Source organism: Osmerus eperlanus, chromosome 10 (assembly GCF_963692335.1).
Source record: "Osmerus eperlanus chromosome 10, fOsmEpe2.1, whole genome shotgun sequence".
NCBI classification, from domain to species: Eukaryota; Metazoa; Chordata; class Actinopteri; order Osmeriformes; family Osmeridae; genus Osmerus; species Osmerus eperlanus.
The window spans coordinates 14,916,236-14,936,586 of NC_085027.1; the positions used below are offsets into that span (position 1 = coordinate 14,916,236).

General features: G+C 45.3%; 2 protein-coding genes across 9 annotated transcripts in view; both read right to left on the minus strand.

Annotated features, from left to right (window-relative positions):
- Positions 1-14,144, minus strand: part of dennd5a (DENN/MADD domain containing 5A) — a 30,807-nt gene extending 16,663 nt beyond the window's left edge. For 3 of the 8 annotated variants that reach the window (XM_062471481.1, XM_062471478.1, XM_062471479.1), the window contains exons 1-4: positions 13,902-14,142; positions 2,347-2,418; positions 910-1,019; positions 50-722 (exon numbers count right to left, since the gene is read on the minus strand). In XM_062471481.1, coding sequence (XP_062327465.1) covers positions 50-722; positions 910-1,019; positions 2,347-2,418; positions 13,902-14,001 — 955 coding nt within the window. In that variant the 5' untranslated portion in view covers positions 14,002-14,142. Of the gene's footprint in view, positions 1-49; positions 723-909; positions 1,020-2,346; positions 2,419-13,901 lie in introns of all 8 variants that reach the window. The other 5 variants (XM_062471476.1, XM_062471475.1, XM_062471477.1 and 2 more) reach the window with 4 other exon arrangements.
- Positions 14,145-16,002: 1,858 nt separating this feature from the next.
- Positions 16,003-19,661, minus strand: tmem41b (transmembrane protein 41B). Its single transcript, XM_062471483.1, has 7 exons — positions 19,447-19,661; positions 18,555-18,672; positions 18,234-18,362; positions 17,814-17,907; positions 17,626-17,730; positions 17,383-17,521; positions 16,003-17,265 (listed from the first exon to the last, which is right to left on the minus strand). The coding sequence occupies exons 1-7, from the start codon at positions 19,538-19,540 to the stop codon at positions 17,096-17,098; spliced, it is 849 nt and encodes a 282-aa protein (XP_062327467.1). The 5' UTR covers positions 19,541-19,661; the 3' UTR covers positions 16,003-17,095.
- Positions 19,662-20,351: the final 690 nt, after the last annotated feature.

Below are 20,351 nucleotides of genomic sequence, written 5' to 3' on the forward strand. Positions count from 1 at the left end.
CCAGGGCCACCCTCTCCCCCACCCCCGGGGTCGGGCGGCCCCAACCTACGCTGGGAGTAGAGCAGGATCTGGATCTCCAGAAGGGCGCAGGTGAACAGCTGCAGCACGTTCTCCACGCCCAGCAGCTCGAACACCTCTCTGACGGGGAAGTCGAAGAGGGGCAGCTCCGTGGTGCTGGGCCGCTGGCACACCACGGGGCCGTACACGCCCGAGAACTTGAGGGAGCGTCCGGCGGGCGGCAGGGGCACCTCGTACAGGATGTTGTAGACGTAGCTCTCCAGGGGGAGGGGCGGGGGCTGCGGGGAGGAGACGGCCCGGTGGAGCTGCTGCAGGATCTTCCGGCAGGCCTGGGGGAAGGCCATGGGGGCGATCAGGCAGATGCACTTGGAGACGTAGAGGGTGTCGCGGCTGATGTCGTAGGAGTTGAAGCGCTGCAGGCGGGAGATGGCGGGCGCGGCGTGCAGCGCGGGGTGGGCGAGGGGGCGGGGCGGGAGGCCGCGCGGGGAGGCGGGGGTGTGCAGGATGTCGTACTGCTCGGCGTTGTGCATGTGGTAGAGGGTCTGCATGGCGCTGCAGATCTGCTTGCTGGTCACCTCCTCGTAGAAGGTGAGGGCGAAGCCGTAGGTGCGCGAGCCGTCCTCCCGGGTGATGATGAAGGAGTGGAACTGGGGCTCGCGCAGGTCCACCTGCGTCCTGAACGACAGCCCTTTTGGCATACACAGCTGGGGGGGGGGGGGAGACAGGAGGGAATGAGACACAGCCGCACCGGGAAGCAGACATTATGGCAGGGTCACTCTGATCGTTGCTCGTTTTAGTTCTAATCATTCCCCCCAAAACAACGTTGGTACAAAAAAAAAAAAAAACGAAAACGAGGAAACGTCAAGTCCCCTTCCCCCACACTTTACTCACCATGCCGACGGCATCCTGGTCAAAGGGACTCCACTCCACGTTCTCGGGGTAGTGCGCTAGAACTTTGGATTTGAAGGTTCTCCGCAGGGGACTCTGCTCAAAATTCTCACCTGAAACACGGGAAGAGAGAGAGAGACAGGGGGGAGAGAGGAAGAGAGAGAGAGACAGGGGGAGAGAGGAAGAGAGAGAGAGACAGGGGGGAGAGAGGAAGAGAGAGAGACAGGGGGAGAGAGGAAGAGAGAGAGAGACAGGGGGGAGAGAGGAAGAGAGAGAGAGACGGGGAGAGAGGAAGAGAGAGAGAGACAGGGGGGAGAGAGGAAGAGAGAGAGAGACAGGGGGGAGAGAGGAAGAGAGAGAGAGAGACGGGGGAGAGAGGAAGAGAGAGACAGGGGGAGAGAGGAAGAGAGAGAGATACAGGGGGGAGAGAGGAAGAGAGAGAGAGACGGGGGAGAGAGGAAGAGAGAGAGAGACGGGGGAGAGAGGAAGAGAGAGAGAGACAGGGGGAGAGAGGAAGAGAGAGAGAGACGGGGGAGAGAGGAAGAGAGAGACAGTCAAGATGGAGGGCCTGAAGGGCGACAGAGGAGCTGGAGGAAGGAGGTCAAATCAGAAGCAGGCTTGAGCACAAGACACCCCTCCAGAGGAAACAGGAAGCCAGCAAATGTGTTTCGAAAGAAGGGCCTGTATTGAATCATATAAAGCTGTCAGCTACCTCCTGTACTGGGAAACGGCGGAAGAAAACAACCGCTAAAATGGCCAGATAGATCGTGGCAGATAACTGAGTTTGAGTTTCGTCATCCTTGGCCCCTTTCTGTCAAATTTGGCAGCCATACTTTCGGCAATTCAACTTCATTCAGGGAATGGTTTTTGTGACAGCTTTAATGACAATACAGCCTACGTACCCACCAAACGAATCAGACAAAATGAACCAACGCAAATCAGTAGATTTGAAACCCACAGTGAAGCAGAATTGATGCACACACACCAAGACATGATTGAGAAGTCATTCAGAGTGGAGGGGGAGAATACACACTGACCAAGCATCACCAGTGCTGCTTGCACTGGCTGAGTGTGAGAGGGGGGGGGGGGGGGGGGAGAGGGAGTGATTGTCAAACAGAACAAACTGGCTTGATTTATAGAAGCTGCTGAGCACGGTGATAGATGGGAGAGGGCAGGAAGGAGAGGACATGAGGAGGGGAGGAGGGGAGGGGGTGAGAGGAGAGGAGAGGTGGAGTGGAGAAAAAGTACTCCCGGATTTCCCCCACACCTGTGCAGAACTGAGTTCAAACAAAAAACTCAGACGTGACAAATGAACAAAAGTAGAGTGCTGTGAAAGAAGGGCGCGTGGGGTTAAAGGTTAAAGGGCACAAGCGGAGCTGAGCTCATCCTCTGAGGAAAGGGAGGAGAGGGGGGGGGGGGGGCGGGGCGGGGGGCTGTTACCTTCTTCCGCACTCGCCAAGTTCCCTCTGGCCCCATCTCTGAATTTAGTAGCCTCTATATACTGGCATAAAGCTACACAACAAACGAAACAACAGTTAATCACACGGCTACGACTTCTCAATACGTGCATACCAGTACACACACACACACACAGAGCAGGATGGCTATGCTGTCACTTCCTGCTCCTCGGCTGAGAGAGGCGCTCGGGGAGCGTCTTGTTCTCTCCGTGTTGTGTGTGTGGAGACGTGGGAGGATACTACTGCTTGTGTGAGCTTGTTGTCTAAACCAGCCGGTTGGGTAAGTGCATGATGGCCTGCGTCCCTGTGTGGTGCAGTGTTCCCTCCCCTTGAGGCCCCTGGTGATCCCTGTTGACAGGACGCTGCTATGGATTATCGGCGGGATAATTATACATGAGGGAGCGTGGAAGCCACAGAACGAGACGGATGGAAGATGATGTCATCCATGGTCCGCGAGAGAGAGTCCTCTTGTCATAGATGGCGGTTGCACGTTTAAAATAGATGCAGGTTAATAGGTCAAGACTTTTTGGGGGTTTGTTTTTAACAATAGGATATTGTGAAACAAAATAATAAAAAGATGAAATGCTGCTTTGCTGCTCTCCAAAGCTAGCAGACCTGACGAACCACAATCTCAAGAGCCCTGAGGGTTGACACTGAATCATTGACGCATGGACACAGTCAGGAGGAAGTCAGAGAACTGGCTCCTTTATTCCCAGAAAAAACCTTGTGGCGTAACAGAACAGAGATTCTACAGTACTAGCTACGCATAAAATAGGGTTCCTCCCCTCCCCGAGTCCGCCAGAGAGAGAGACGCAGCTAATGAAATCTTGTCTGCTCCTCTCCATCTCTATGGAGTTAGTGGCTTACTTGTCACCGCGGTTCATGAATCTACAGAAGAAGAAGAAAAAAACCGAAGCGAGGCAGCTGATTCATTCTGTTCCACCCCGCTTTACACGCCAACACAGACCATCACGCAAGGAGAGGAAGAGCGTGAAGAGGGTTGTGTATCGGTCTGTGCCATGGCCTGGGTCCAGGCCTCCCCCGGTCCTGCTGTCACACACGTTAGACACGGCGTGTTGGAGCTGCTCAGGGTAGCCTCTGGCCGGAGGGGGAGCAGAGGGACGTACGTGGCCTCTCCTGGGGGGGGGGGGGGGGGGGGGGGGCTTCTAGAACTCTCCGTGCTCTCCCTGCCACGCGGGGGCAGAGCCGATGAGTCCGGCCCGAGGTCCACTTGGCGAGGCTGAGCCCCATCTTTTATCTCACGCACTCAGTCGGCGGGCGTGAGTCAGGGATGACACGCGAGCGATGGCTGGCGGGGCCGCGCCCGCGAGAGGAGCCGCCTCTCCCCCGAGGCTGTGCCGGGCGGGGGGGGGGGGGGGGCGATGCAAGGAGGCTGTGGGGAGAGATGTTATTCATGGTGTCGTCATGCCTGCTCCTGTCATGTGCTCATCAGGATGCCTGTCCACAGCACTGACAGGGAGACAAAGCCTGAGAAACAGTGCGAGGGCGACGAGCTCGACGCTCTTTGTTTACCGCTCAGTCCTTGGCTCGGCGGCGATGGTGTTCAGAAGGTCTTTGTCACCGTTACAGAAATAGCACGGTTGGAAGTCGGGGTTTATGAGTAGGTCAGACGAGTTTAGACACGTGTCAGAGTCTGTATGACAACACAGACCCAACCAGGGAAATCAGATGACGGATTAACAGCTTAATCCGCTGGTTGCTTTCACGCTGTCGTCTACAGCACATGTCAGAATCTAGGCCAGGATATCCATAATTAGACCATACAAACATTGTCGAGGAAGGTTTGTCAATACCATCAGCTGAGAGAGAGAGAGAGAGAGAGAGAGAGAGAGAGAGAGAGAGAGAGAGAGAGAGAGAGAGAGAGAGAGAGAGAGAGAGAGAGAGAGAGAGAGAGAGTGAGAGAGAGAGAGGGAGAGAGCGAGCGAGAGGACAGACAGACAGACAGAGAGAGAGAGAGTATTGAATGAACAGGGAGTGTATATGCAATGTGTACGCATTTGTTTGTATATGTAGGCTATGCATGTGTGTATGTAGATGTACATACATTTTACAATATTTTTGCTTTGGCAATATTTGAAATATTTCTTAACATGCCACTTTAAATTGAAATTTGAAATATTTTTACAATTATACTTATCATATTTTGATTTGTTTGCTTTATAACTGATGATTAAAAGTCTTTTGATGTGCATTTGTGTTCTTCCTTCACTGTGGACGGCTTTGAATTTTTTTTTTATCCCTGAACATTCATGCCAATAAAGCATATTTTGAATTGAATTGAGAGAGCGTAGCCTACATTATAAACTGCAGTTACCATGGCCTTTCTAGACCATGCCACGAACACTGTACAACTATAGCCTGTTGTTATGTTAATGTGTTGCATTAACACACATACTCGTACTACACTGCACTGTGCCACCATGACTGGAACTCCAACATGCTAAATACAAGAGATCTTCTGAACACAGGCCGTACGAGGCAATGGAACATGTCAAAAACATCTTCAGTCACAAAGGTCCTCGCTGTCAGTTTAGAAGTCACCAATCAGTCTTGTTTCCGAAAATTGAAGTCAACTTCCATTGATTGTTCAACGGGCATTTTTAGGTGTTGATAAGCCACTGTTACGGTTGATTGAACTCATTCAGCATCAGCCAGCACACACACAACGTGAGTCGTCTGGCCTGCTCCCCTGTGTAGCAGCCATGGTGGAGGATATCACAGGGAAAATGGGTCAGTGGGTCCAGGCCAAGCACAGCTCTCCACACTGGGTCAGAGAGAGCAGCATCATCGCGACGACGTGGTCCGTGAGAACTGACTAGATAGTTGGGAGGCTTTATCCACAACACTACAGCAAGCTGTATAGAAATGTCCTAAATTAGACATTAAAAGAGTCCACTCCACTACCACAGTCTACAGTACAAACAAAACTGAAATAAAACGAATCAAACATGACATTAGCTGACCACTAAACAATTTGCTTGTTTACAATTTTGAGTCACTTCGTCTTTTTTTATATTTTGAATCTTGGGCTTCACTGCTCCTACCTATACAGACATCATTGTCTAAACTAGTCATGACTGTCATGATTTTGGCCAATCCCTATAAAACAGACCTTTTGCTATGGTAATATACTGGACAATTTGCATAAAGCATACTCGTGTTGGAGCAGGGAAACATTCTAAAACATACAGGACAGTGGATTCTGAGACCACTGATTTACAAAATGAACTCCAAATATCAAAGACACTTCAAAATGCTACTCTGATATCTAGAACGCAAAGCAATGTGGTACAGACACTATGACACAAACTGGAAACATTTGCCAGCCAACACTATTCCATACATTGCTCAACATGTACTAGTTTTCTTTTATGTGTTAACAACAATCAAACAGTAGCGACATAGACCTTTTCTGTGAACCGGTATATAGGCTAGCCCCGAGCCTTGTCAAAAGGACTGCGTCTGTGATGCCATGAGAGAAAGTGTGGGGAAGTAAGCTGTGACAAACAGCCTCGCCCACTCGCTCATGTGTCACCGCTCTTCCACTCGTTCCTCTTTAACACTTTCTCTCTCACTCGCTCCGCCTGCACGGGGACGCCTCCAGCACCACCTCCCTCCAGGGCTCTCAGCCTGCGTGCAGAACCCCACCACGATGGCCGCCCTGGCCAAATGAGCCTGAGAGCAGAAGAGACTGGAAGACAGGAGGCCTGACAGGAGAATGGCTGCCAGTAGGGGCATTTGCTGCCATATCGAAATGAGCGGGCAGCAAAGACGACGTCGCGTTGTCCCTCATCGAGCCTGGACCTCCACACAGGCGCGCCGCGGAGCCGCGAGGGTCTCGAAGCTCCGGTACTCAGCACAGACAGCTTCCATTTGTTCCATGGCGGCCGTCAGAACCCTGGAGGAGCCCTCATGGAAGGGTTTCTACTCCATTAACTGGGGCGTTTGGGAGCTCACACGCCATTGGCCGGCGCCACATCAACACTTGTCATTTCTTTTACACACTGTAGCGAGAGGGGATACGTCTGACTTCATGAATGTGCCAGAGAATAGAACAGGGGACAGAGAGATGAGGGATGCTTAGGTAACATCTGGTTATTGGTTAATTTATTATTAATCTTGCTGAACCAGCATAGGAAGCTTTTGTCATGGCCTTTGGAGAGCCAAAGAAATGTCACCTGTTGATTATCTCGCTAAAGACAAAACTCAAATAGTCATCTGTGAGGAACGACTCCACATTCTCCTAGGACAGGCAGGCTATGCTGGGCTCCTCTAACAGCGTGGCCCATGAGGACCACATGAGCAGTAGGATGTCCCCAGAAAAGGGGAGCTGGCCGCTTGAGCCTCTGAGTCCTAACGGTTTCCTGTGAGGACGGGGGGACGAGAAGCCAAACACAAACACATGTGGACAGAGAGACAGCTGTGGACGCCCACCCTCACACAGCAGCTGCTCTGGAACGACTGAGAAAAAGCTGATCCCCACTCAGGAAAGTACTGGCTCTATATCAACCTCTATACACAGGCAGGAAAACTCCCCAACTGCTTCGTAAGAATCCACAAAACAGGCCCAGTTTCCCAGACATGGATTAAACCAAGAGTTTAAGATGGCACCGATTAGGCTAAATCCAAATCTCAAATCCTTATTTACTTTCATATAGAAAAGGGGGCTTCCTTTATACAAATACTGAAAGAGCAAATGAATCCATACTCTGCAAACACCTCGGTGTAAACATCCTACTTCTTGTTTAAACCAATCACGGTTGTGGGGGTTGGAGGCGGGGTTTGTACTTGGAGACGAATCTATTGGTTTTACTGGTACCTACACTATGAATTAAAGAATGGAAATTTGGAATGGAATTTATGTACAGAAATTACAGAAGCCCCAAGAAATGTAAAACTGATAAAATCTTACAATAAAAGTGCATTAATTCATATGAACTATGAACTATTTTAATCAGCGAATCTCCGTTCAATATGATTTTTTTTTTGTAACGTTGCTATATCGGTTGAGGCATTTATCATGTGTAAATGTAAATCTAAACCATTATAATTTCAACATGGACAAAGGGTAGAGACAAAAAAATATATATATATTTTATAAGATTTATGGAGGCTTCCTTTAACTAGGAAGCCCTTTGAACAAATAGTAAAAGAGCAAATATTTCCATGTTGCTGATGGATATCAGAGGGGACATCCCATCATGGCAGGTCTGAAGACAGACCATGGCGCCATGGCGACCTGCATGATGGGGGAGGGGGTCTCATGCAAATGAGAAGGACTTCACAGACACGCAATACAAACACGACAAAGCAGTATCAAAATGAGAAGTTTCAACATTTTAAGTTACTGAGACCTTTCGTACACAATAACATACACTTATATCTTCCACTTCCAGGCCAAAACAACACTGTCACTGTTTAGGTTATCTATCTCTCTTTGGCATTTACACTGACAGGTGTTGCCTGTGCTCAAGCTCTGTACTTTCCAGAGATATGTCTGTTTGTGTGCAGACTGTCGGGAAATACCAAGAATGACAAATAAACATTTTGTGGATGTTTGTGGATGAAAAGCCAAATGAATAACAGGTTGGTTGGTTGTGAATTGGCAGAAAAAAAGAGACTGACATCTAAAACCAGGGTTTAGGCTAACCACCTAAGGAAACCTCTAGTTTTGATGTCACTGGCAGCCGGCAACATAAAAGAGCAGAGCTAAAGCTTCTTCCTGTCTAACAGACGGGTGGTGTTCATATCATGTGAGTCTCTCAAACACAACCTGTTCACAGATTTTACCTGTCCTTTACTGTGGTAAAACCACAAGGGCTTATACCAATAAACCAGCCACGTTTCCTTTTAACCAGAAGGAGTGGAATCCCCTTCATGACAGAGTGTCTTTCTCAGCAGAGCAGGGCTCAGGAAGATAGACAGGCAGGCAAGCTGCAGATAATGAAGGACTTTTACGGCATCATCAGTTTTTCTAAAAGCGCTCTTTGCTCCAGGGCTGGAGCCTAAACCTTTCCGCCCACAGTGAGCGGAAGGGAACTAAGTCCCCCAAAATAGCTGTCAATAAGCATTTTATCCAAGCTTTACTCCAGTCATAAACTCGGCGTGGGATTCAAGGATTTGATGTTCGGTCAAATTCTTCTCTATTGCTTGGCCATATCACCTGAGGTTGGATGACCGAGTCTATGGGCATGGGCCGGTCAACAAATTACCTCCAGTCTGGTGGTTTCGTGGTTTCCATGGTTTTGGTTCAGCCGATCAACAGGAAAGACATAGGCCTATTGCTCAATAAGTCAACTTCCTAAAATTCAGAAAAGGACAGGGCACATAGTGAAGCCGGTCGAAAACAACACGTTTGGCCAAAAAAACGAACTGTCAAGATATTTCCTGGACTCATCCTTCTATGCATGAATACAACCATTTCCACAGCCCTACTGGCTTGGTAAAACACAATTTAAACCTCATTATGTGAGGCCTGAAGGAAATGTACACAAGATGAGCTCCTTTAACACACATATGAATTATTAACTCACAGTGAATATGAGCGTGGAAGTGTGTGAAGCAGGGCTTTCATAGTGATGTCATTCACTGGTGGGATTAACAGAGAGGGGGTGCCTGGGAAATTCAAAGGACGTTAGCATTTGAATAGGTGTGTGTTTGTGTGTGTCCCTCAGCTGCCTGTCCACCAGCAAAATCAGTGCATGTTGTGAGCCAGCCAATCACAGTAGCCTAGCAGGAGGGGGGGTTATACATATGCTAATTAGTCCCTCACCCCGCACCCCAACTTGCCACATAAAGGAAGGTTTTGTCACAAAGACCTCAATCAAGTAAGAACTTGTTACAAAGAGGATGTTTCTGGAAATGTGAACCTGAATGATTATCTGTTACATCTAGGATGAAAGCCTAACAGTATTTGTGACTTTGGCTTAAGGCGTAGTTATCCTTCATCCCATTAAGTTCTTGGATCTAGTTGGCCTATGTCATCAAGATCAAACGTTTTTCCCAGAGAGATTACACAACTTCAAACTCAACTTCAACCACTCCATTTTGAATCCAAAAAACAAAGACAAAAGTAATGAAGCTAGTTTAGGAGCTTCGTGCAAAAAATCCAATAAAAAATCGAAGAGAGATGGAATCAACCTTCGATGTCTATCTTGTCTCTTTGAGGGGGAAGAAAAGAGCAGGGTATCCTTCAGAAGAGAGCTTCAGGAAGGCTCAGGGAGCCAATGAGAGAGCAGAGATTTCTCTTTCCCAGTGAGACCTCATGTTGATCTGGACTAGCATGAGGCCAATCACATACTCCACTGGCCACAGCAGTATCCTGGGATAGAGAGCTTACATATGTCTTCTTCATTAGAACCAATATCACTGTCATCCAACTCTTTGTGTGAGTAACAGCCTTTATTACAATGTAGGCTAATGCACTTAATCCTCTGTGGGGGCTTTGTGAAATAATTGGAAAATAGGTTATTCTGTTTTTCTTACAGCAAAAAACAAAAATAAAATAATCATCTTCAAGATGATTTGAAGGACCTGAGGCAAGTCACAGTGTGTTCATTAAATGACTGAGTCCATGACCTAGCCTACACTTCCTCTTGCGTGCAGAAGACATCAATGACTTCAACAGCCACAGAGCAAAACAAGGCTAATAACAAATATGATCTCAAGAGCAACATTTCCTGGTGGCCTCCCGCAACAGTTCCCAGGATAGCATGACCTGAAGGACACATCTGGATAAAACGAGAGTTTAAGGGATAAGTTACCCAATGAGTAATAGGCTCTATGTGACATAACAAAACCCTGTGGTTTGAAGATCAGCAGGTTAAATTCAGCTGTCATTGAACACACACCTATGCATCAACAAGCTGTTGAACAACTGTCCAATTGACAAAGAGTCAACTACAACTACAAGGAGTCTCATTGTAAACGATCGTTCAACCTACTGTGCGTAGGCTCATCTGTAAAAATGCTCTGGAAAGTCCACAGGCCTATCTATTTGTCTTCAACTTTTGAGTCAAATACAAGAAGTGTAAATGGAACAGTATGACTCATACCACAGAATGTGGACGCAAAATCAGGACAAGATCACAACTGACCTAAATTGTGTTTCCTTTCTGATCCCAGCCTTCTGCACACCTTGAGGTAATCTGCAACATCAGCAGTCCTCTCACATACCTCACCAGTGAACGGCAGACAACTAAGAAAACAATAGCAGAAACCATAGAAGCCATACCAAAAACATCTGGATTGTCATTCTATGCTAACTCAAAGAGGCCTGAACACAGGCACACGCACATATCCCAAACATACACACGTGCACAATTTCCTAAAATGTCTTACACCAGTTAGGGTTGCCTGCTGCGGTTTCAGGGTTGCTCAGTCCATTAGGCACATGACTCGTTTGGTCTGCTCTCATTGGCAGCCTGGCTCAACTGTCAGTTTGCAATGTGCATGTGAGCCTTCCAGACTGCTGTACTGGGGCTGTAGAGCACCTCTCTCTCTCTCTCTCTCTCTCTCTCTCTCTCTCTCTCTCTCTCTCTCTCTCTCTCTCTCTCTCTCTCTCTCTCTCTCTCTCTCTTCCTCTCTCTCTTCCTCTCTCTCTGCTGCAGGCGCAGCTCTGCTTATGGGGGCTCTGCAGGCAGAGAGGGAGGGGGGCAGTAGGAAGTTCACATGGGTTGACACACACACAGGGGCGATAACAGCTTGAAGAGTCACTCCACAGAGCGTAGGGAGGTGGAGAGCTCTCATCACGAGCCACCAAAATAGCTGCAAGAGAACGCATCTGTTTGACCGTCCATGGAGGCTGTCCAGAGAGAGAGAAAGAGACCGAAAAATCCGGCATACCCTCCCATGTAATTAGCCAGCCTGACAGTGGACTTGGGGGGTGAGACAGGAGAAAGGGGGGTCAGGGGGAGAGGGGGGGAAACAGAGACAGCCTACATTTGATCGTTTGTGATAGCCAATGGCTTAACAGAAATAGGCCAAATGCTAACGCTTTTCTGGGTGGCTGACACACCCTCTCCAAGTAGAATTCTGTTATTAGTCAGGGCCATCGAGGAGGAAAAGGAACAGAGCAGAGGCCACGTAGAGCTTTCAACGCCAGCACTTAAGCTTCGGCAAGGCCTGGCCGCCATGAGCCATGATCTGGAATAGCCTCTCCCTACTCCCAGAGACTGAAGCTCCTCTGGTCAGGTTTCGATTCCAACAAGCATTCCTAGAATGTCCTCATTGTGAATGCATATCCTACAGACCTGTAGGTTCCCTCACAGCACATTCAATACACTTCTACTCTTGGCCTCTACAACTGGGTGTGTGAGTTTCACATTCATAACAGCGGCAGTATTGTTATTGGACTGTTGGTTTGCTGCAGTGTCACTATGGCATTGTAAAGGGGACTTTGTTAAAGCTATTATCATTAACCCCAAAGGCAAACACGTGAGGTATTTTCTAAAGGCAAGACAAGATTCCTCTTAAGCCTGCTACATTCCTTCAACCTTGAATGACCTCAGTAGATATTACATGAGGGCTCTGGTCATGAAGAGGTATCAAGTTCAACTATAAAAATATACATAAAATATACATAAAATAAAAATCCACTTCCTATTCCCTGCACCAATCAGAGAAGAAGTTAAAATGGCAATCCTGGAATCCTATCAAAGACGAAATATACCCAAGTATTGCTTTGAAAAGTGACAAGCCGGTTGGAAGTTTGAACTCATGTGGCTGTAACTGACTGTGGAAAACCTTGTGAACATCTGTTGAGGTATGGCTTGTAATAAGGACCTACTGTTACCATGAACCATGAACACAAGTCACAGCAGCTCGTTCAGAGAGCTGTAACTATGCCTGGAATGGCAAATAAGAAACATCGGCACTCCCATTTTCGCTCTCAGCCAATAACATCCACAGCCCCCGAAAAAAACTCTACTTCTGCCAGGACAAGCTGTGAAGACCAAGTCATGAAACAGCAGACTGTGAACATTTCTAACCCTTAATAAGAAGGGAAGTGGAGATCTTCGAATTTCCTCTATTTAAAGAGACTGACTGAAAGTAGTTAAACTGCACTTCTTCTGAATGGGAACAGTACCTTCAGGAGAAGTCAGTTGGTATAGGAAATGTCACTCCCGGGTCACATTCTTGAGGGTGAGTAGCACTGACCAAGTCTACTGTAGTCTTAATGTTTTGCCAGGTCAGTAAACTAGGCTAGGGCCCACCTCATCTTATACAGTACATGCACCATGCATGAAAAAATACAATGTTATGCAAGAGACTAAAAAAAGACAGATCATCCATACTGCGTTAATAATTCAGATCTTGTTTATGTGTTATCTGAAGATCCCCCACAACAGTTCCTGCTATGTGAAAGAGCGGAAAAGCACTCCAACTAAAGCAGAACCTTAATGTCAAGTCACTAGTTTTGTGTGCCTCGTTTAATAGAGTGCCTTGAACTATACTTTATTGTTGTATCTTAATGGTAGTTTAAAGGGGGAAACTATTAAGACAAGGCCCTGGATGCACTCTAGTAATTCCCTTTACCATGAGGAGAGGAACATGCCAGAAACATACAGAGAAACTAATGACATCTCAGGGGGGGGGGGGGGTCACACTCAGACTGCCACACACACACACGCGCATGCACAGCTTTCTAACGGGAACCAGGTCTACCTGCTTTGCATCCCTGTACCATAATCATTGGTCCCCAGAGACAGCAGACCTAGTCTTAGAATGACATCATCCTGTCCTCTGTGTGCCAGCCCCTGGACCACCTTATGGCAGTCGGTCCCAGCACCCCAGCTTCCTGTACTCAGCTTTCAACCATGGATTGATTCATTGATTTCAATCACTTTGGGGGGATAGGAACACAAGTCCCTTCTGTTTTGCAATGATAGCAAAGTAGGTTAAGAAATAGCCTAGATTTACCACATGCCACATGAAAACTGAGGGATCATTATGATGGTCACGATTCCACACATAAACTCAGCATTCAGCCAAGACTGCATGACGCATGATGGAAAATATGTAGTTTATCTACGGGTGTACTGTGTATTTTATTATAAACAGTAGTAGTGTGCTAATACTGTAGGTTATATGATTGGAACCCCAAATAGCCAAGATTAGATTATTGTTTTGGACTAGATTGCAACTCATCAGTTTCACATGACCTCTGAATCATACCTCTCTATGACGTACTATGCACACGATAACAAAAAGTATCTAATTAATGATCCCTGCACATTTTTTTTATTAAGGTAAATACGTCTAAGAACAGCGTATGATGCCCACTCAACGTCAGCATTTGCTGTCCCTAGTGTTACTGTTGGGGTATTCCACGCTATAGCCATGGTTAATGGTAAAACAAGTAGCGTTAGGCAATGTAGGCTATTACAAAACGTGTGATATTTTGAAACCCGTAAATAGCAGACATACAAAGGCAAATACACAACAACAGACTGTATAAACCACTGTCTGTATGCTATAATCTATATCTAGATATAGATAACACTGCCCGACACTTACCGGACAGTTCGTCAGGTTCAAGCCCGCTTTCAGTGTCGAGTCCGCAGATTACAAAATAATCTGCGAATCGACAGGAATTCGAGCTGAAGCCGGTGGTCATTTTGAGACTGGTCCGTCTGTACCCTTTTCCTCGTCTTGTCAGTCGGGTGCATATTATGGGATCCCGAAATGATTTCGCGCAGCCATCGTTGATGCTCCGCGAGACCAGAAAATCTGAACAGGGCTGCGCTCGAAATGCATTCTGGGTCTCCAAATACAGCTGTTTTCATCTGGGCTCAAATCTCCTCGAGCCTGGCCGCCCCGCCTCCTACAACCCCCTCCCCCCCCCCCATCTCCTCCCCGTGTAGTTGGGATAATGGGCATGTGCAAACTCCACATAGATTACGTTATCCCTTTAACCCTGCAGCCTCCGAAAGTACGGAGCTTGACTCGCCTACAGAATGTTGATCCGCCAAACATTCAATTAATTCACGGTGAAGATACACGTAGTGCGTGTATGCCTTAAACCAGGGGTCCCCAAACTTTTTTCTGCGAGGGCCAGATCATTTTCCTTTCATTAATGTGGGGCCGGGTTGGTCTGTAACAGAAAATTACATGGGCCGGAGTAACTAACAGTATTATTGTTGGGAATTTAATTATGATTTTAAATATATTTATTATGCTAGATTAGTTTATTATTTTGTTATGGACCATACATCGGTAACTACACATCAAGGGGTATATAGCCTATGAAATGGACATTTAATTTCCATATTCGTTGCAATTGAAATCAAATCATTTACTTCCGTATGCAAAATAATCAGTGTGAAAAAAATAAGTCTGGCATTGTTCAGAGGGCCGGTCCAAATGCGTGCAAAACTATCATTATGTGAACTACAGGAATAATGCATAGTGAAATTGGAGGGCCATAGTGGTAAAGTGCATCACGAGCTCTCTCTAGTGGTGTGACGTGAAGGGTGCAAACCAACGTGCAGTACAAATACATACAAACTGCATCCAGTGTACTGAGGTATCCGAGAAAATGATTCAGTAGGCAATAAAACAAACAAAATACTTATTTTTAATGATTTAATAATAAATATATTAATAAAGCAAATTCCATTCCATTGGACAAAAAGATGTACAAGAATGAACAGTATTTACAGTATTTATTGCATACTGCAATACATAATCATTTTGTACACCTTAACACTGTGGATTTACCAAAGTTAATCAATAGTTAATGAAACAAGGAAACCACCTCTGCTAGTTGGATGTCCGCATGAAATCAAACGATGGAGAATTGTATTACAGAACATTTATAACACAATGTTAAGGACATCATCATAAATGAAATACAACTGTTTTGTGTTTGGCTGAAATGCATCAACGAATCCTTGATCTTCTCTTGCACGGATAAAAAAGGGTATGGTGTCAACATATATGTTCAAGTGAAAACAAAGGGATCAACAGATTGTTGTTGTTGCATAAAACTGGACACAGTGAAAGTGAACTTCCAAGATTTGCAACACAATAGCTAAATGTTGCCCCTCAGTTGCTCCAAAAAAAAAAACCTCTTGCTTAAGCACCATACCATTAACATACCCTGCACCAGTGCTAAGGCACAGGGACTAAGTAGACATCTCCTCTGGGCCAGGACCTGACAAAATATTAGGATACAAGGTATGCATTTAACCTAACAATCTGATAAAAAAAAAAAAAAAACAACAACAAAAAAACAACAAGTTGAGGTCAAACCGCAGCCATATCAAAATACAACCCAATAAAAGTAAGAGCTGGCACTCAGTACTACAGTAGATATTTTCCATTAAGTATGCAGGCATATAACAATGCTTCATTTATAGCTAGTTTAGTTGTAGGCTATAGAGGTAGCCACATTCTGACTGGACTCAGTATTTCTTCCCCTGACGTTAATACATTAAGCCGACTATCCGAGTAAGACTGAACGTTTAGAAAAGGGTGCTTGACAAAATATCTTAAAACATTGGTTGTTTTTCCTTGTGGGATCTTTAAACGGGGCCATGCAGAAATATCAACAGTAAGACTGCTCATGTGTACATTCACTGTCTCAAACCCATCGAAGAAGTCCTCCAGGACTCACTATGAGCAGCAACAGATAGTATTTGTTCTGAAATCAAATCCAGTATACTCTTCATATAAGGCAAATGATTCTTAAAGCAGGTCAAAGAAGCCAAAACCACCACACAATCTAGGCATCACAGCAACTGATGTGTAGGCCTACTGGTTCCAACCCACACAGGCAGGAAGTAGCAAAATGGAAGTATGAACTGCAAGGAGAAGTATGTGTAATTCAATCAGTTGGCAACTTTAATTGGGCACTAATGGATCATCCTTAGTGTGGAGGTCCCTGCTGCACTTTTCTACGCACACTTCAGCATACGACTTGGAGCGTACAAGAGTGAGAGCAAAAAGGAGTGCAGTCACTGCACCAAATGTAGCACAAGTTAAAAAAAACCCACATACAAAACACTTCTTTTCAATACTTGATATGTTCATTAAGAAAATTAAAGGGGAAAGTCAAATGATTAAAAATCAAGAAGATCCAATATTGGATCGGCAATAAAAACGTCTAGTGTAGCTATTGTGTGCCATTAACAATTATGGCAAATGGGGTGAATTTTATGGATAATAATTTAACATGATACAATTAAATGACATTCACTCCTTTAAACTAGCGTATAAAACTGCCCACGGCAAACACTTTCATTGGAAAGACAACCTTCAAACAACTACTCTGAGAAATATTGCTTTTATGTCACAGTTCAATGATCTTAAGGATTGAAGAAACTCCAAACACACTAAACAAAACGTCAAAAAGAAGAGTTGAAAATAAATAATTCAAACAATTTCAAAAGAGACAGATGCCGGATGTCTTCGTCACAGCCAAATCACTCAAAAGGTGAACCAACACAAACTGGAAAACACCAATCATGAGGCGAAGTAGAAGCCAGTTTGTGGAACACATCCTTGAGGTGGCCAAAACATGTTTAGGACACAGAAGTAATAGCTGGGCCATTCGGCAAGATGAGGTTGCCACAACAGCCAAGCAGGCGCGTGAGACTGAGACGGAAGGACTCATGTGTGTGTGACTGCTGCATGTACCATTCCTGAGCCAAGGGAGTGGGGAAGGGGGATCAGGCAGGTAGATGACGTGCTGAGCTACCCAGTGTGCCCTACTCAAGCTTCTGCTGCAGCTTCTTCTGGAAGCAGACAGGCAGGATGGAGAGCACAGCCAGCACGCCCAGCACTGCTAGAGAGTTCCAGGACACTGCTTCCCCAGCTGTGGTCAGTTTGTACAGAGTGGTGCCAGCGTTGATAGCCACAAATGATGGTGGGGCGACACCTGACACGAGACAGCAAGATAACAGGAAGTCAACATGGCATATCTGAATTGCAATCTAGTCAAATATTGACTTTTGAATAACAGTGTTTGATGACGACACATCGTGTTTGCTCTTACCAAAGAATGTCCCGAGGAAGAAAACCCCTAAAGGCACGTTGATAACAGGCGAGGTGATGTTGATGAACCAGTTCGGAAGGAATGGAGTGATCCTCAAAAATATGATGTAATTAATGAGATGGTCTCTGTGCTTGTCAACCTGTCGGAGAAAAGGCGGAACGTGAATCCCATGGTTCTTCTTTTTAGAGAGGTGACTTAAGGGAGAAGAGGCCTATTCTTCATCTCGCACGTTTGGTCTCTTACCTGTTGTGACCATTTATGAGCCCTCTCTGTAAGGTATTTGTAGACCACAGGTCTCCCCACCAGGTAGGACAGCATGTAGCAGAAAGAGGCCCCCAGACCAGAACACTGCAACACAGGCAAAGAAGAACATAGCAAAGATTTCCAAACATCCAGCAGTCTCCTGGCAAATCTCAAGTGTCACTACTCACCAAGCAGACCAGGAAGAGGGCCAAGGGGAAGGGATAAAGATAACCAGACAAGATGCTAAGGAAGATGGATCCTGGAATTGCAAATGTCTGGAGGCTGTGTCAGCAGTGTCAAGGCAAACAGCTACAGTAGCAGTTTGGGAATACACAGATGGACAGGTTCAAGATCAACACATTTATATAGTTTAGCTAGCCCACTTCCTTGACCCAGGAGATTGGATCTCCATGAGTGCAGCTGTAGCCTACTGTTGCCAATGACATGCTAAAGGTCAACGCCATATTGAATGACTCACTCTTGGAAAAAGCCTGATTGACTAACACGGTTCCTCCGAAAGAGGGAGATGCAAAGGTAGAGGACAAGGTAGTGAGAGGAAGAAGTGGATTTCCCTACATTCAGCAAGCAGGTTATAATTGGAAGGATACAAGACATAGGTGGTAAAATAGGCTATCAACACTTGGGTGTAGAAGGTATCCTTATATTTAGACAACACAGTACCCAAGGCCTTGGCATCGTCCATGTCTTTGGGGATTTTGATTTTCTCCATCTCATCACTGCAAAATAAACAGGGAATGAACACAGACTCATTCTACAGATCATAAGATGTTTTTAGTCCATCAATATTACCCATTAACAGTTTCACAATTTAACAGTTAGCAGGATGTGGGAATGTAATTTCAATGAGTCATATTTGCTTCCATGTGGCAGAACATTAGAATATAACGGGATAGATAAGGAGAACTTACTCGCTTAACTCTGGGAAATTCCTGTAAACAAGGTACATGACTGAGGCGGCACAGGTAAAGATAGACAACAGGAGGAGGAGGGACTTGCGAGCCGAGCCCCCTCCAGGGTACTGTGTTTCTGTGAATAGGTGAGGAAAAACACATAAAGCACATATTACCGATCTTACCAATTGACCCACTTTTTTTCTTTACTATATTCATTTACAGACAGCAGTACGTGCCATGTGATGCGTCATGTAATGTGTTGCAAAACTTTGCATCACTTGTTGTTGTACCTTCAAGAGCATTCCCTAGAGAAAGGCATAACCGAGACAAACCGTTTTCTCAAACATGTGGCTGACTGGTTATCTCTTCATTGTGCATATTAAAAGGATTTCACACACTTTGACTACTTTCTCAAAATTGCACGTAACATTTTGGATGGGATTAATGGTGAGAAAACGGTAGCACTAGCTACTCTAGTTTGTGGGTTAAATGGATGCAACCTAGGTTTACAGTTTTACAGCTATTCAAAAACTAACGTTAGTGTTAGTTTGTATTCGCCTGACTTCACCTCTGACCATGTCATTGATTAACGCTCTTGGTTAACCTGATGTGAACTCATAGTAGGCTAACAAACTACAGAGCTGCAGCTAACACGTTAGCATACCTCAGAAAAGCCGGTAACCCGAAAAAGATTCTAGAGCTAGTTAGCTATCTAGATATACTCGTATGAGTCGTAACACTAAACAGAAATAACACTGTCGATTTTCTTCTTTTTTTTTACTACAGGCATCAAAGTGTCTGACTTGCCAAACTAGCTGGCATTAGCATCACTCTAGTTGTCATGAGGTTAGCTAGCAAGTACTTGACTAGAAAGATAGCCAGTTAGCTTAGCTACTGGACTAGCTACCTTTGATGACTTGTTCATCAGGATTTGTCTTCCCTTCTTCGTGTACAGATGATACATTGTTGACCTCTCGTCTTTCTCTTCGTTTCTTTGCCATTTTCGCCTGAGCCAGTGAAAATCCCTAGCTAGATAAATTCTTCGATTTGTCGACCTAGGCTTAGGTTGCTATGAAATTTGACAGCTCATCCAACACGGTCATTTGCCAACCGGCGACTGAGACTGTGACTAAATTGCGGATAAGGAATTATTTGTTCTTAGATTTTCAATATAAAGGTTCAGTTACTAGTTAATCATGAAAGATGCCAGCAGCGTAAACACAATCCCAAAAGTATTTTCACGCTTATTATGTCACATATACATTGATATGTATGTATACATATCAATTCCTAATCGGTGGAGTTTCATGTTTTCTGTGTTGAACGTATGTTAAATATTGTAAAGGACGTAGCTTCATTAACCTCAAAGGGACATTTATTTTGAAGGTATTTGAAGGGGGTTGAAGGTCACATGTCGATGTTTGAAAGCATGGACACTAGAGCAAGAACTGTTAAACAGATGAATGCAGAGGAAATTAAATTATAGAATGGAATGGTTAGAAATTCAGCTTTAGATTCTATTAATACATAACTATACTTTAGTTATGTACTCATATCCACACTCCTTAAAATGGACTACATAGACGTTTGCTTCATCTGTGTCTTTAATGCAATAACATTTCACATACAATTTGTTATTTCATGTTAATTCCACCGCCGCACTGTCCATGGACTTGGGTTGTATTTAGACGTATTTTACTTTTTCTTTATGCATTTAAATATTTGCTTAAACTGTTCAAAGGCTTTTGATTCCTACTGTATGTCCTGTAAATACAATTCCAAAAATATTAAAGGCAGCTAGGATGGGATATC